This window comes from Carassius carassius, chromosome 47 (assembly GCF_963082965.1).
Source record: "Carassius carassius chromosome 47, fCarCar2.1, whole genome shotgun sequence".
NCBI lineage: Eukaryota > Metazoa > Chordata > Actinopteri > Cypriniformes > Cyprinidae > Carassius > Carassius carassius.
Window position 1 is genome coordinate 10890609 of NC_081801.1, and position 17347 is coordinate 10907955.

The following is a 17347-nucleotide window of genomic DNA, read 5'->3' on the forward strand; positions in this document are numbered from 1 at the left end:
ACAACACAGAATATGGACATGTTATTCAAATCACACATACATCCCTTAAAGTGTCAGCATAAATCAAACTAGAACCTTTCTTAAAGTTACTAGTGGAACTCCCCCCCCCCAGCTTTCCACTTACTGGTAAGTCACTCATCTTTTCCAGCAGGAAATTGGTTTCAGGATGCATTGTCCTTCCTCATTCAATATACATTTGTGAAAATGTTTCACAGCAATTACTATACCAAAACAAATACAGGGCCAAGCCTTTGTCCAGTTAAAGGGGTCCTATGACATGGCAAACAAAAGCACATTATTTTGTGTATTTGGTTTAACGAAATGTGTTTATGCTGTTTTAAGGTTAAAAACATTATTTTCCACATACTGTACAATATTGTTTCTCATATATTCCCCCTACTTTCTGAAAGAAAGAAAAAATCTGTCTGTGGAAATCACGCCCCTTAACATATGATAAAAGCATGAGCAGCGAAGCCGGTAATCAGCCTTGTGTCTTCAGCAAGCGCTCTGTGTGTGTGTCAGTTGCTATCTGTTTGTGAGTCTTATTTAGTGTCGTTTGTCCACTGATAAACTCCATTGTCAAAGCTTCAGTCAAGAGAAGTTTTGGGCGAGAGCAGGCAGCGTTCAGGCTGTGCATTTTCCCTGCCAAAAAAAAAAATGTGGGGACACACGAAGCCCGTGTGTCGTCTGCTTGAGAGTGAAGCGCGATGTGAAGATTGATGTGGAAAGGCGTCGATGAGCTCGCCAGTTGCACAAGCACCAGTCACACAAGCATATTAATATTAACATAAGCAGCACTAATGAAGAGTGGAGCTCGCGCAGTCAGCTCTCGGGGGACTGATTGTGCTTTTCTCGCTGTTAAGCGCGCCGCTCTCGCCGGGCACGCTCCGAGGAGTGTGTCCGTGCATGCGATCTTGTGGTCGCGGTTTCGCTGGTGCTGAGGCACGGCGGCGACCGCGATAGCGGGAATCGCACATGATCTGGTGAACGGGTTGGAGACGGCTCGTTCTATCTCCACCCGTGTTCACTAGATCTAGAGCTCGTTCTCGAGGCTTGGAAACCAGCGCTGCGGTTTCTTCGCCCTTTGAGACAGCTCACTGCAGCATCCATCTTTCTCTGAGGAGATTGATGTTGTTTGTGTGACTGAGTAGCATAAAATAAAAAAAAAAGATATATATATATATATATATATATATATATATATATATATATATATATATAAAAAGACATGAGCGCTGCCGAGGCAACGCGTGTATTGCATTGTTTTATTTTTATGTGAGTTTTTTCTACACCAGACCATGTTGACTAGTCTGGATGCTGACTACATTTAATTCTAAGGAATAAAATGACATATTTAACTGACTATGTGAAGTTAGATGTACAGGGGCTCTAGGGATGTGATTTCTTGTGTGAGAACACATGTGTACCGCTCTTCCTTTGAGGAGGTTGAGGCGGTCAGGGGCTGCTGGGCGGAGCAGTCCCAACCGTGTTCCAGCCCCACGTGCCGGGGGTGTCACTTTTGTACTCCGCAGAGGCTAGAGTTCCCGTCTCTCCTCAGTGCCCTCAGGAGATCGATCTGCCAACCCTGCCGGTGTTCCAGGGCGCAGCGGTCTCCAGCGAGCGCTTCTCTCAGTTACCGTCCGGAAACGTAACGGTGCTAAGAGGCTCTCGACCTCCTGGGAGGTTTCCAGAGCAGCTAGTTCGGCCGTCTCCTGCCGGTGCGCCGCTTCAGGGCACCGAGCTAATTGCTCTGATGCAACCAGAGATCAGTCTTGAGAGGCTGATTCCCTTAGTAGACTATATTGCAGCGTGAAAACTACTGCCAAATGTGTCTCAGTGGGTCCTGCACACTGTAGTGAGAGGCCACAGAATCCAGTTCTGGTGGGCCCCAAGCAGGCTCTGGTAATGGAACAGAAGTCGACTCTCTCTGAGGACGGAGACCATCGAGGTGGTCCCTCCTTGGGTTGCAGAGTCCGGGTCCTACAGCCGGTACTTCACTGTTCCGAGGAAGGATGAGGTGTTGTGTCCTTTTCTAGAACTGTGCTTTTGAACCTCCTACAGCCGGTACTTCACTGTTCCGAGGAAGGATGAGGTGTTGTGTCCTTTTCTAGAACTGTGCTTTTGAACCTCTCAGTCAGGGGACTGAAGTTTAGCACGCCTGCACAGGCCAAGTCCGAGGACTGGTGTGTCACGATCTATCAAAAGATGCACTTATCTCCATCCTTCTTCATCTGAAGTTCCTGAGGTTTGCTTTTGGAGGCAAAAGCCTACCAATACGGATCTTCCACTGGCCTTGCACTCTCACCCCACACTTTCACGACTCAACCACATTGACGATTGGTTGATATCAGCTCAATCTGAGCAGATGATGGTTCGGCACCGAGGTGTCGTTCTCGCTCACATGAAAGAGCTGGGGTTAAGACTTAACGCCAAGAAAAGTGTGCTTTCTCCAGTTCAGAGAACCCCTTATCTGGGCATGGTGTGGGATTCGACCACGATGCAGGAACGTATGTCACCTGCTCGTATCGAGTCGATCCTCACTGCAGTCACGAGAGTGAGAGAAGGCCGGTCACTCACTGTCAAGCAGTCATGGAGATTGCTGGGTCTGATGGCAGCTGCGTCCAACGTGAATACTATTGGCCTGCTGTACATGAGACCCCTACAGTGGTGGCTCAAGACCAAGGGGTTCTCCCTGAGGGGAAACCCACTTCGCATGCTAAAGGTCACGTGGCGCTGCCTAAGTGCCTTGGATATGTGGAGGAAGCCTTGGTTCTTGTCCCAGGGCCCGGTGCTGGGAGCTCCTTGTCGCTGCATGATGCTAGCGACGGACGCGTCCCTCACCGGCTGGGGTGCGGTCATGAGTGGCCACCTTGCCCGTGGTCTGTGGAGTGGTCGCCATCTGACATCAACTGCCTGGAGATGCTGGCCGTGCTTCGTGCACTTCGTTATTTTCTCCCAGACCTAAGAGGTCACCATGTGTTGGTGCGCACCGACAGCAACAGTGGTGGTCTCTTACATCAACCACCAAGGAGGTCTGCACTCACGCAACTAGCATACCAGATCCTTGTGTGGGCCCAGGACGAATTCCTCTCGCTCAGAGCAGTTCACATTCCTGGGCATCTTAATATGGGAGCAGACATCCTGTTGAGGCAGGGGCCGAGGCCCGGGGAATGGCGGCTTCACACTGAGGTGATTAAGCAGAGTTAGAGATGTTGGCCAGACTCGGGTGGATCTGTTTGCGACTCGAGAGACATCACACTGTCCCCTCTGGCTTCCTCTGACTCATCCAGCTCCACTGGGGCTGGACGCCATGGTACATACATTGGCCGAGGCTTCATCTGTACATTTTCCCCCCGATTGCTCTGCTCTCGGGAGTTCTGGAGAGAGTGCGCCGGGACGGAGTTCGGCTGCTGTTAGTAGCCCCATTCTGGACGGGCCGGGTATGGTTCCTGGGCCTGATTTCTCTTTTTGACGGCACTCCATGGGAGGTTCCCGTCAGGAGAGATCTCCTCTCGCAGGCGGAGGGTGTGCCCCCGCATGGAGCTTAGAGGCTGTAGGTGCTGTCTCTGAGGAGGCACAACTCTTAGCTTCCGGTCTCTCAACTGAGGTTGTAAGACCGTTCTCCAATCCAGAGCTCCCTCAATGAGGAAACTGTATGCCTTGAAGTGGAAGCTTTTCACTTCTTGGTGCGGAGACCGCCAGCTCGACCCAGTTAACTGCCCGTATGGTACAGTGCTGGAGTTCCTGCAGGCTCTCCTCAGGGTTGACCCACTCCACCCTGAAGGTCTACGTGGCGGCCATGGTGGCCTACCGCGCCCCTCTCGGTGGCCAGTCAGTGGGCAGAAACCCTCTGGTTACATGTTTCCTCCATGGTGCGCTGAGGCCTCCGGCCAGAAGAAGCTTATGCTTAGCGGTGATCAGGATGTTATCCTAAGCCTCGAGTCCTCTGATCTCCCCTCTCCTGGGGGTCATGACTCACTCCTTCTGAAGTTTGGCCATTGGACGGGTTGTCCCCGAATTCTGTCAGGCTCCTTCTCTTGCTTTAGCTGTGCTCTTCCACACTAGGCAGAGATTTGAAAATCTGGCGGCGTGGGCATTCTCGTTCCCCAAACGTTCTCGACGCAGCTCGAGTTCCTGAAGAGGAACGTCTAAGGTTACGTATGTAACCCTGGTTCCTCGAAGGAACAAGACGCTGCGTCGCAGAGCCAAACTTCCGGCATCTGTGGCCGGCGCTTGCTTCATCCTTTGAGGCTGATTACCGGCTTCGCCGCTCATGCTTTTATGCTTCCTGGTCTCTGACGTCACCCGCCTATGACGTCTCGCCCTTCCTTTGGACTGATTATACACACTATTCAGAGACGTCACGCTGGACGCGTTCCCCAAACGTTCTCGACGCAGCGTCTCAATCCTTCGAGGAACCAGGGTTACATACGTAACCTTAGACGATTTGTTTCATCCAGAGAGGACATAATTACTGATTATAATGACTTATTCTGTCTTTTTACGCATTGTGTTGCATTGCACAGCGTAAACATAAAATCAGGTCTGCATTTGTGATCGGAGAAATGACAAACAATAAAAAATACTCTACACTGCTCAAAACTTGCGTTTGAATCATCAGTGGCAAATCCTTTAAATATGAAATCATACTTACAGGCTGTGAGTCAGCATTTTTTTCTCAGAACACTGGCATTGTAGGTTACTGTCACAGGATACCATCCTCATCCTCTGTAAATGTGTGACATTACTGCCCCAATTTTATATTGAGGCTTGTACTTGTATTTGCTTTGACATTGTATTTAACCTGTACTTCAGGAGAAACTCCCTGTACTCCCCCCACTCATAATCATGAACAGAACTGTGGCTGCAGTAGAGTCATTCAGGTTCCTGGGCACCTCCATCTCTCAGGACCTGAAGTGGCGCATTCACATTGACTCTATTTTCCTTCTTTCGCCAGCTGAGGAAGTTCTTCCTGCCACAGGAGCTGCTCAAAAAGTTCTACTCGGCCGCCTTGTGTTCATCTATAACTGTTTGGTTTGGCTCAGCTACCAAATCAAACAACAGAAGACCATAATGGACAGTCAGGACTAGTGAGAGGATTATTGGTGCCCCCTGTCCAGCCTCCAAGGTCTTTCCACTTCCAGAGAGTGGAAAATGGCTGGTTAAAATTACTCTGGATCTCTCACAACTAACACAGTTCCTCTTTGAACTGTTGCTTTCTGGTCGGCTCTACAGAGCGCTGGACACCAAAACAGCCAGACACAAAAACAGTTTTTCCCCCAGGCAATATCCCACCTGAACAAGACCTAACACACCTCAGGACTGTACATCTTTATCAAAACTCAAAACCTTCATCTGTAAATAGCACATAAGCACATTCACAAATCTGTCTTTTAACATTTTCTTTTTCTCTATATTTTATTACCATATTTTTATTTAGAATTAATCGTCTATTCTCTGTATTATTGTTGTTTTTATTACCTTTCATTATATGTATGTCTGCACTATGTTTATACTTTTCTGTATTGGAAGCCCCTGACACCTAGACATATTCCTTGTGTAAAGCATAGTGAAAGTTTTGCCTCCCACCAACATTAAGAACAAGTCTTCCACTCTTGAAATAGGGCAAGTCTCCACTTTTGCTGCCTGACTGATTGATTGTCAGCATACAGTTTCCACAAATGCGGACTGTACCATCTTTTTTCAGCACAGGAACGACTGGATAAATAAGGGTTGAGGCCAGTTTCACACCACAAGCATGAATGGCCCATGAGCAGTGTACGTTGATGACATTTTGATCACAAAAAAAATAATCTGTGTTAATAAAGTATGGTTTAATATAAAAAAAAAAAAAAAAAATTAAAAACAACACATATACCCCCGGTTTCACAGACAAGGCTTAAGCCTAGTCCTAGACTAAAATGCAAGTCTGAGTTGTTTCAAATGAAAGAAACTTGTACTGATTGATCTTAAAATGTATCAGTGCCTTTGTTTTGTCTCAAGATGCACACCAGTAATGTTTTTTTCTAAGGCATGTTTATAAAAATTACTTAAATGTCCTAATTGAACTATGGCCTAATCCTGGTTTAGGCTAAGCCCTGTCTATGAAACCAGGCCATAGATGTATGACTTAAACTACATGATCTAAGCTGTTTTTGTTGTTTACCATTTATTTAATATGCATTTAACATGCAAAACCCCATAATGTCAATACTTTAAAACTTTCAAGTTTATCACTGAACAACTTCTAAAAACAAATGTATAGTTTTCTTTGTAAAGACATATGTAGCATTACTGTGATACTGTACAAAGCTTCCAGTGTGAATACTGAATGCTGCAGTGACAATGTAGTTATGCTGACATGAAGCTGATGCAAAGCTCAAGCTTGCAGTGTGAAACAGGTGTAACAGTGTAGCTCAAACACAGATAACAACTGACAATCAACAGAAAACCAAGAGGAACTTAAATACACTGAGATGACTAACTAAAGGGTGAACAGGTGTGCTGATTTATTGGTTTCCAAGATGGCTGTCAGGAAACCTAGCGCTGTGTCGGAAAGCTCTAAAATGCTGCCTTCGGAGGCAGCATTCCAAGTCAGGAAGGCATCAAGGCACGTTCGAATCCAAATTCTTGCGTTACTTCCTGTCTCCAGAGGTACCTTCTTCCTGATTGACATTGAAGGCAGCAACTTTTTGACCAACTTTTTGTACTTTTGATGTTATTTCTAGAGAGAAATCAATATTATAGCAATTAAATATTTGTTTAGTTATCACCAAAACTCATTCTATTTTCTTGTAGATCTTTAAATCGTTACACTGCCTCAGAAGTCTGTCCAAAATCACTTTCATGAAGTGCCTTCATGCAAAAACACTGCCTGCAAAGTCATTGGTTCATACGGCAGCTAGGCAGCAAGTCAGTTGCTTAGGCTTTCGGACACAGACTAGAACATAGGACAAAAGTAACAAATGAAATTAAACCAAGTGTCCATGAAAATGGAAACTAACACAAAATACCTGTAACACCAATAGCCTACATTATATTAAATAAAATAAATAAATGAAATATAATGATATTTAATATGAGCTATAAGCAGCATGGTTTCGTTTGGTAAAACGACAATAAAATCCTTTAAAAATGGGTGTACACAAATGTTTACAGCATGTGTGGGGTTGTTTGTTAAGCATTTAATATGCATTGTTGGTAAATTTGATATTTATTTTAACATATTAAGGGTCTTTGCAAAGTGTTGCCCATGAGTGCATAATTAATCCCAAGAAATTTTATAATATCTCTTACATATTTCCCTAATGACAAATCAGTAAATATAAAACCAAGAAAGTCCTCACTACTTTCTGTTTTGCAACCATCTGTGGATTCGGTATGTTTGTTTTCCCTGTTTTCTGACTGTGGTTGCGTTATTTATTTAGGTAACAATGACAATGGAAGCTTCATTAAATGTCTGTTTTAGTTATGTGTTTTACTGGCCTTTGACTAATATTGTTTTATGGTTGGTAATGCTACAAACATTTGTTAATTTAATGTCATTTGTAGGACTATCCATACCATGATGGACAACATGACGTATCCTGTGATACTGACACTTATGGTGCCAAAAGAAACTAAATCATATAGGCATGTATATTTTATTTGTTTTCTTTCATTATATGTACTCATCTTGTCAATTAATATTCGTCTTGTTATGGTCATTGTCACGGAGAAAGCTCTTCATGAACCAATGTACATATTCCTCGGTCATTTGTGTGTAAACGGGGTTTATGGAGCCTCAGGATTCTACCCTAAAATTTTGTCTGATTTAATACTGGATTCATATGTGATCTCCACTAACATGTGTACTTTGCAAACCTTTGTTATCTACAGCTCTTTTCTTTCTGAGATCACAATATTAACAGTGATGGCTTATGACAGATACATAGCCATATGCAAACCTTTAGACTACCATTCCAAATTATCTAAAAACACCTGTGTAAAATTAGTTCTGCTCTCATTGGTTGTTTCAAACACATTTTCAATTGCATCAGTCCTGTTATCAAAATTGAGGCCCTTTTGTAAATATCACATTGACAAATTATATTGTGACAACTGGTCAATTGTAAAACTGTCTTGTGCATCAAATTTAGTTAACAATGTCTTAGGATATGCCATGACAGTCATATTTTTAAGCTTTATAGTTTTTATCGTAGTGTCCTACTTTAAACTAATCGCTGCATGTAAAGCATCTTTAGAAAACAGAAAGAAATTCTGGCAAACATGTCTGCCACACATATTTTCACTTATTAATTTCACTGTTGCTTATTTTTTTGATATTATGCATAGCAGATATGGTGCAAATGACATTCCAGAGAGCTTGCGTAATTTTTTGGCTCTAGAACTGGTGATAGTTCCGCCTGTGTTGAATCCTCTAATCTATGGGTTAAATATTAGAGCAGTGCGCAAAAGAGTTTTCACTTAATGTGTTGCATCAAGAGTAAATGCTTCACAAACAATCAAAACTTGATTATGTGCTAAAACTGATAAATGTAAAATGTAATTGGCTTTAACAATGAATTGTGACAAACTGTGAGAAAGAGTGTGATTTTAACAAACATATTTATAGTGTGATGTACTGTGTGTACAACCTGGAAAAAGAAAAATCTGCTGTGAATCTAATAAGCACACAGTCTAACCATGTTGTCAATTGCATTTGATCCGATCTTTCGAGCTATACAACTATTATGTTGGAACACTATCTAAATGACTAACATTTTACTTTAAGGATATTAAGTATTATAAAGTTATAAACCTAAATAAAAAAATAAATTATATATATATATAGATATGTGTGTGTAAATGGGGTTTAGGGGCCTCAGGATTTAATCCCTAAATTTCAGTCTGATATAATATTAGATTCATATATGATCTCCTCTCACAATTGTGCTCTGTAGAACTTTGTTATGTATAGATTTTTTTCTTTGAATTTACATCTTTAACAGTGATGTTCCATAGTAGATATGTGGCTGTTTGTCACCTTTTAGACTAACACTATCAAAAATTGTCATATCTTCTGCTGGTCTGTGGGATGCATCATGTTCATTGCCGTGCTTCTGTCAAATAGGTTGGTATGATGTAAAAATCACATTGTACCATTTTTTTCATGAAGTGCCATTTTTAATTCTCCTGGTTAAACACTGTGCCAAATAAATGTTATTATTTTGTTCTTATCCAATCAGTGGCACCTCTGCCTGAATGCAAAAGTACGGAAAGTGCCAGGAAGTACAGACAGAATTTCAGTTCATATTCTGTAATGTTATTTCTACATCATGTAAGTCAGTAATCATATAGCTCTATGCTGAATTTGCCAAAAACCATTTTCTGAAAACTGTGGGTGACTTTTCTTTTACCATGGTTAAGTTTCATCCCAATTTGATGAAAATGTATTATTTATTTATTCATGACACTCTGCATTTTGTATATGTTGTTTTCCTCTTTGATATGGCGTAAAAAATAATAAAAAAGCATTACAACAGTCAACTGTCTACTGTAGTATGACACATCTTGATATAGAAAAGCATATTAAAATCACGTGGAAAATCAAACTTGAAAACAAAAGGTTAACAACATTTTATATCCTGCTGTTGAGCAGCACCTGTTCCCCCTGGCAGGTCTTTGTCAGTTTGTTGGTTTTAACAAACCATCAATGCATCAATGCATTTTTGTCTAAACTTCATACTTTATAACTTTCCCCAGGTAAATAAATGTAAACAAACAGCTGTTTTTCTGTGGCTCAATCCTGCAGGTGCATCTGAATATGGAAGTGTCAGTGCAGTCAAATCGATAATATTACTGAATATTTAGTTTGACGAAACAGAGTTCTTGAGTTATATTAAAAGAAAATAACTTTTGCTGGAGTAAACACATAATGACTTTAGATGAACATTATATGTTCCACTGAGGTAAAACGTGTGTGATAAGCCATGAGAAAATGCAATACATCTGACTGACTGAAGCGATGATTTAACAAAGCTGTGGTGTCATGTGATCAAAATCACACAACCTCTCAAATGTCCAGTCATACATGAGGATGGAGGAATCTTCAAACAGGAAGCACCTTGTGTGAAGACCACCCAAAGGTCAGTGACATAGAGTTTTGACAAACTCTAAAGTCAAAATCTGCTTTATTGTCAATTCTTCCACATGTACAGCACATTCATAAAAATGATTAATATTGCTTTACTCTCAGACCCTAGGTGCATACAGATAAAAATAAATATTAAATATAAAATACAACTTTATAAAAGTACAAATAAGGACATTTAAAAAAACGATAAATAAAGCAGCACATGGCAGAGAGAGTCCAAACCAGTGAAGTAAACAAATAGTGCAGATATAATGGTTGTAGTGGAAAAGAGCTTATTCAGTTTAATAAAGTAACAAAAAGCTCAGAGAGCAATTCTTTTAACAGTCAGAAAAGGTAGCTGAATGAAGTCAGTTCAATGCTTATGGAGGTAGTTGTGCAGACCAATGCATGGGGCAAAAGAGGGAAGGGGGGCAAGGTCGGGAGGGAGTTCAGCTTCCTGACAGATTGTCACTTCGCATAGTTAACAGTTATAATGATCCCACAGTTTGAACAAAAAGGTGTTATCAGCGCTGCCCTGATGATTTTATCAATTAGCCTATATAGTGTAGCAACTTAAAGGCTACACATGACATTTAAGGTAATAACAGCACTGTTTAGAGATGCTGCTGCAAAAGACTGTTGAGAGACGCACAAAGGTAGCCTAATTCACACAAGCTCTCTCTCTCTCTTGCTCTCTCTCTCTCTCTCTCTCTCTCTCTCTTTCTCTTTGTCTGTGTCTCTGTCTCTCTCACTCTATTTCTAATAACTTCAATAATAACTGCATTAGACTTCATTTAACAGCTCAAGCCACCATTACCAGCTTTAAAATTAGATGAGATGCGGACGAAATAATCCTGCTCACAACAGATATTTAAGAACAAAAACAGGACGGATCCCCTTAAATATATCGTCTGATCGATGTCTTGAGGTGTGGTAACCGTAGTATAAAAAGAATAAATGACTCTGGGCCATTGAATTAGTAGACAAATAATGCACACCCGATGTGTAACGGCCGCTCTGCTCGCTTCGGGGCCACATCACCACTTCGGCTGTGCATTATTTTTCTAATAATTCAAAGGCCCGTCATTAATTATTCCTTACTTGTAAACTGATTCATTTTTTTTCTTTATTGCACTCTAGATCAAATATAAATTTTACAATGATGAACTGTCATAATATAATCTGTCCCCCCACAGTTTTGTAATGAATACTAATTGAACAAAAAATTAAATTGTGATATAGTAGTGTGCTTTTCATTTGACAAAGGATGGTTGCAGCTTTATAAAATTTTAGTCAACCACGCCCCCCTAAAATGGCTCATTCTAACACGCCCCCACATCTACATTACGATATGGGAAGATTTGCATAACACTGCCCAAATGTTCATACAGAGAAATGCATATTCTCACTGTTGCGGCCACCGCCATGTTGTGAAGACGATGTGTGTTTTGTTGTGAAAGAGAAACTTTGGCCTTCCAAAAGAAATCTAGAAATCAGTGGTTAAGTTGTACCTAACACTTTTTCAGAATAGTTCAGCAAAAATATTCAGATGTGTGCAGCACCGTAGCGAACTTCTTCACCTCCATGTCTCTTCACGACTCCATGTCGCTCTCGCTGTACAAAAGCGGCCTGCTCGAGAATTACTGGAGCTATTTTCACAGGAAGCTACTTTTCCTTTTTCCATCCAAAAGAAATTATACAGCCTACACTTTCCAAGTACATTTGTCCAAAATCATGTCGAAGGAAAGGCACCTTGAAAGAGCTGCCAATAGTGCACTGTTCATAAAACTCATTCCAGAACTCAGAAAGACAGTCTCTCAAAACTCCTCCTCCATCATGGCCCCTCTCAAGTTTTCCATCTGGTGCAATAATTTGAATTTTTATTTCACACCCTAACACACTTTCATCCAAAAAATTAGCAATGAGTTCTGGGAGGACATGACCACATTGGACAACTAAGATCCAATTTATTTGTTCACTATGTGCAATAGTGTTCAGAGGTGAGAAAGGTTATGTATCATCCAAAATTTGATCATCCACATTAAAAATGTCTCAAGTGTCTTCAGTGACACATGTGACAGTGTTGCTGTCATAAAAGGCATTCTCATCTAGGGTGGAGGAAATTATCTCTGTTGAATAAAGGAAAGGCATCTTTGGTTCCATGTTGCTCCCTATCTAAACCAGATCTGTGTTATCTATATTTCCTGATCTTTCAGCTGGCATTTTTGTTGGGGAACTGTTCAGTTCTCGTGTAGTAAGAGGCACATCTATTTCATGTTGCAAATGTGAGCCAGAGTGTGGCGGGGGAGGCGTGGTTTAGCGAAGTCTGCAATGGGAGAGCGAATGAAGAGATGAGCGGTGGTAAGTGGTTCAGGTGAGAGACAAGTAACAGCTGGATCTCGTTGCAGTGATTGTCGTGGGGAACCGGTATTTAAGCCGCACGACATCCGGAGAAGGGCGAGAGAGCTGAGGACTCGTGGGGAATCAGAGCCGAGACGAGCTGGAGAAGCCTCAAAGCAGACAGCAGTAACATAGAGTGGAAAGACGTTTGAACGTGTGCGCATGTGGCGCGACTTTATTTTCTATGTCATTTTATGTTGTTCAATAAATACCCATGAGCCTCAGAACGCCGACCCCGGTCTCCTTCCTCTTTGATCGTTGAACCTTACTACACTGGTGCCGAAACCCGGGAGGAAGGAGAACACTTCCGCCATGCAGTCTCCGTCAGGACCATCGCCTACGCCATTTGCGGACATTATAACATCGCTCGCGGGCCTGCACCAGGAACATCACAAGGCCCTGCTGGATCTGCGAGCCGACCATGACCATCACTTCCAGGCCATGATGCAGGTCCAACAGGAGGACCGCGAGCTGTTCCTTCTGTCTCTCTCTCTCTCTCTTCCCCTGTCTCCTCCTCCCCCCTACCCCGAGATCTGTCCCTCTCCCTAGGTCCCGTTGGGTGGGGCCACCGAAGCCCGGCCCCCGCTGGAGGATGGGGATGGAGCCCGCAGCCGGGGCACGAGGCCCTGTGTGCGGAATGGCCGCACCCCACCCCACGCCAATTCCCTGACCCACTTCCGGCCACTAGGGCGGGGGGGGGGGCTGGGCCACCCCCGATCAAGCCGGGCTGTACCAAATACCCGTGAGTATTAAGGGGGGTACCTATCAGGCTTTGGTGGATTCAGGTTGTAACCAGACCTCCATCCATCAAAGCCTGATACAATCCGGGGCATTGGATACGGGCCGCATGGTTAAGGTGAGGTGTGTGCACGGGGATATAGTGGAATACCCCGTAAAGGCCATAGCCATTAAATTTAGGGGCCAAAAGAATAATGTGGAGGTATCCGCTAATCTTGGGGACTAATTGGCCAGCGTTTCAGCAATTATTGGGGTGTTTAACAGTGGATGCCGTTGGGGGGAAGAACCGGCCGGGGGGCGGGGCAAGCGCTCAGGTGGGAGAATCTGTACCAGGACCTAGCGGGGTGGTCTCAGGGTATCCGAGCGGCGTGGCGAGGTTAAACCTTGCCAGTCGCGATGGCTTTCCCCTGGAACAATCCCAAGATGAGACACTCAAACATGCGTTCGAGCAGGTCCGTTCTATCGATGGGCAGGTCCTCCACCCTGAGCGCCTGCTAGCCCATCCGTATTTTGCCATTATCAAGGATCGGTTGTATCGAGTGACCCGCGACGCTCAGACAAAAGTAGATACAACCCAATTGTTAGTACCTCGGAGCCGTCGGGAAATGCTTTTCCAGACGGCACACTGTAATCCTATGGTGGGACACTTAGGAGTAACGGAAACACTGAATCTACTTACGATCAGATTCTTTTGGCCGGGCATTCACGAGAACGTGCGCAGGTGGTGCGCGTCTTGTCGGGAATGTCAGTTGGTAAACCCACCGGCCACCCCAAAAGCGCCATTGCGCACTATTCCCCTAGTGCAGGTCCCCCTCGAGCGAATTGGTATGGAACTCATCGGGCCGTTAGAACGATCGGCACGGGGACATCGCTTCGCGTTGGTCTTAGTGGATTATGCGACACGATATCCTGAGGCAGTGGCGCTCCGCAACATCTCGGCAAAGAGTGTGGCGGACGCCCTGTTTGGTTTAATCTCCCGCGTGGGAATCCCGAAGGAGATTCTCACGGATCAGGGCACCGCGTTTATGTCACGCACGTTAAACTAATTGTACGGATTGTTGGGCATTAAAGTGGTGCGTACCAGCATCTATCACCCACAAACGGACGGCCTGGTCGAACGGTTTAATCGCACATTGAAAACCATGATCCGGAAGTTCGTAAAGGAAGACGCGAGAAATTGGAGGAACCCCTCTTATTTGCTGTGCGCGAGGTCCCCCAAGCCTCCACGGGGTTTTCCCCCTTCAAGCTTCTTTATGGACGTCAGCCCCGAGGGGTGTTAGACGTCCTGAAAGAAACTTGGGAGGACGGACGCTCGGATAGCAAAAATGAAATTCAATATGTCCTGGACCTGCGAGCAAAACTCCATACAATGGGGCGGCTCTCTATGGAGAATTTGCTTCAGGCCCAGGACAGACAAAGCCAACTTTATAATCGGGGGACTAAGCTGCGAGAATTTGCACCGGGAGATAAAGTGCTCGTGTTACTGCCAACTTCTAGCTCCAAATTACTAGCCAAGTGGCAAGAACCCTTTGAGGTCACACGGCAGATAGGAGATCTCAATTATGAGGTAGTACGAACAGATAAAGGCGACTCACGGCAAATCTACCACCTCAACCTCCTTAAAAAATGGAGCGGGGAGGAGTCAGTGCTGCTAGCGACGGCAGTGAGTGGGGAGGAGGATCTCGTGCCAGAGGCGGTTGGTAAAGAGAAATCCCTCGCACTGGCCCTAGGGGGAGATCACCTCTCGCCCTCGCAGCTCACTGACATTGTGCGTTTGCAGGTGGAATTTGCGGACGTGTTTTCGCCCCTACCTGGTCGTACTGACCTGATTCAGCACCACATTGAGACAGAGCCGGGTGTCGTAGTTCGCAGCCGGCCATATAGGTTGCCTGAACACAAGAAAAAATTAATTCAGACTGAATTAGAGGCCATGCTGGGGATGGGAGTAATCGAGGACTCACACAGTGATTGGGCGAGCCCGATAGTTTTGGTACCTAAAACGGACGGCTCGGTGCGGTTTTGTGTAGACTATCGCAGGGTGAATGCAGTATCTAAATTTGATGCTTATCCAATGCCGCGAATTGACGAGTTGCTCGATCGGTGAGGCACGGCTCGTTTTTACTCCACATTGGACTTAACAAAGGGATATTGGCAGATCCCCTTATCTCCCATGTCCAAAGAAAAGACAGCCTTCACCCCGCCGTTCAGATTACACAAATTTGTTACGCTTCCTCGAGTGCTGCGGCCCCATGTTGCATATGCCGCGGCCTACCTGGACGATATTATCATCTATAGTGGGGACTGGCCGCGGCATATGGAGCATGTGAGGGCGGTCCTCAGGGCGATGAAATGGGCGGGGCTGACGGCCAACCTGAAGAAGTGTGAGGTTGGGCGGGTATCTGGTATCTGGGCTTCCACTTGGGCCACGGGCAGGTGCGTCCCCAAATCGATAAGACGGCAGAAATTGCGACCTGCCCCAGGCCCAAGACCAAAAAGGAGGTGAGGCAGTTCTTGGGGCTGGCGGGATATTATAGGAGGTTTATTCCTCGTTATTCGGACCTCACCAGCCCGTTGACTGACCTCACTAAAAAGGAGGTACCGGATACGGTCCAGTGGACGGAGCAGTGCCAACAGGCCTTTACCCGAGTTAAGGCTGCCCTGTGTGGCGGGCCGCTCCTACACTCTCCTAACCGGTATTTAAGCAGCACGACATCCGGAGAAGGGCCGGAGAGCTGAGGACTCATGGGGAATCAGAGCCGAGGCGAGCTGGAGAAGCCTCGAAGCAGACAGCAGTAATGTAGAGTGGAAAGACGTTTGAACGTGTGCGCATGTGGCGCGACTTTATTTCATTTTTCAAGTCATTTTATGTTGTTCAATAAATACCCACGAGCCTCAGAACGCCGACCCCGGTCTCCTTCCTCTTTGATCGTTGAACCTTTCTGTAATACAGTTCGGAAAGATGATGGACAAGGAAGTCAGGGGTGGCGAACAAAGGCTCTTTATTAACTCCAAAAATAAACAGAATAAACAAAAGTAAACTGCGGCTCGGCGCTCTGCCTTCACACATCTATTTCCACACACACACTGCTCAGCTCTGGCTCTCTCTACAAACTCCCCTTCGCCGGTCTGCTCGGCGCTTATAACTCCTCTCTCCCCAATCACTGGAATTACAAACAGGTGTTAATCATTAATCATTTGACCTCCTTATTACCACTCGTCCCCACATTCTTTCTCCCGCTGCAGCTTTTTCGGCTTCCCACGCCCACCTCGCCACATACCGCCCGACTCAGGCCGGGGAGCACTCCGGCCTGCAGCAGCCCCCCCCCCATTCCTGGAGAGGAAGTCGGCCACAGCCATCTGGGCCCCCGGCCTGTGGATCACCTTGAATTAAAAAGGCTGTAAAGCGAGATATCCACGGGTGATCCCCGCGCTGGTATCCTTCATGCGGTGGAGCCACTGGAGGGGCGCGTGGTCCGAACAGAGGGTGAAGCGGCGTACGCGCAATGGGGCCGGAGAATTTTGTCCATAATACGCTGAAAGGTGGCGGGAGCCCCGAATAACCCAAACAGAAGGGAGACAAATTGGTGCAACCCAAACGGCGTGGTGAAGGCCGTTTTTTCTTTGGATAATGGCGACAAGGGGATCTGCCAATACCCTTTTGTTAAATCCAGTGTCGTATAAAAGCGAGCCGAACCTAACCGATCAAGCAGCTCGTCAACTCGGGGCATTGGATAAGCGTCGAATTTCGACACTGCATTCACCTTTCTATAATCAACACAGAAACGGACCGAGCCTTCGGTTTTAGGGACTAAAACAATCGGGCTCGCCCAGTCGCTATGCGATTCTTCTATTACTCCCAACTCTAGCATGGCCGTTAATTCATCTTGAACCACCTTTTTTTTGTGTTCCGGTAAACGATAGGGGTGGCTGCGCGCCACTTCCCCGGGGACCGTTTCGATATGGTGCTGTATGAGATTCGTGCGTCCCGGCAAGGGGGAAAATACGTCTGCAAAATCTGCTTGCAACTTGGCCACCTCGGCGAGCTGCCGCGGCGAGAGGTGATCTCCCCCAGGGACCAGAGCGAGCGGGTTGGTT

General features: G+C 45.2%; 1 protein-coding gene across 1 annotated transcript; it reads left to right on the top strand.

Moving 5' to 3' along the window:
* Positions 1–7567: 7567 nt before the first annotated feature.
* Positions 7568–8470, top strand: LOC132130848 (olfactory receptor 52D1-like). The gene has a single exon (XM_059542690.1). The coding sequence runs from the start codon at positions 7568–7570 to the stop codon at positions 8468–8470; it is 903 nt and encodes a 300-aa protein (XP_059398673.1).
* Positions 8471–17347: the final 8877 nt, after the last annotated feature.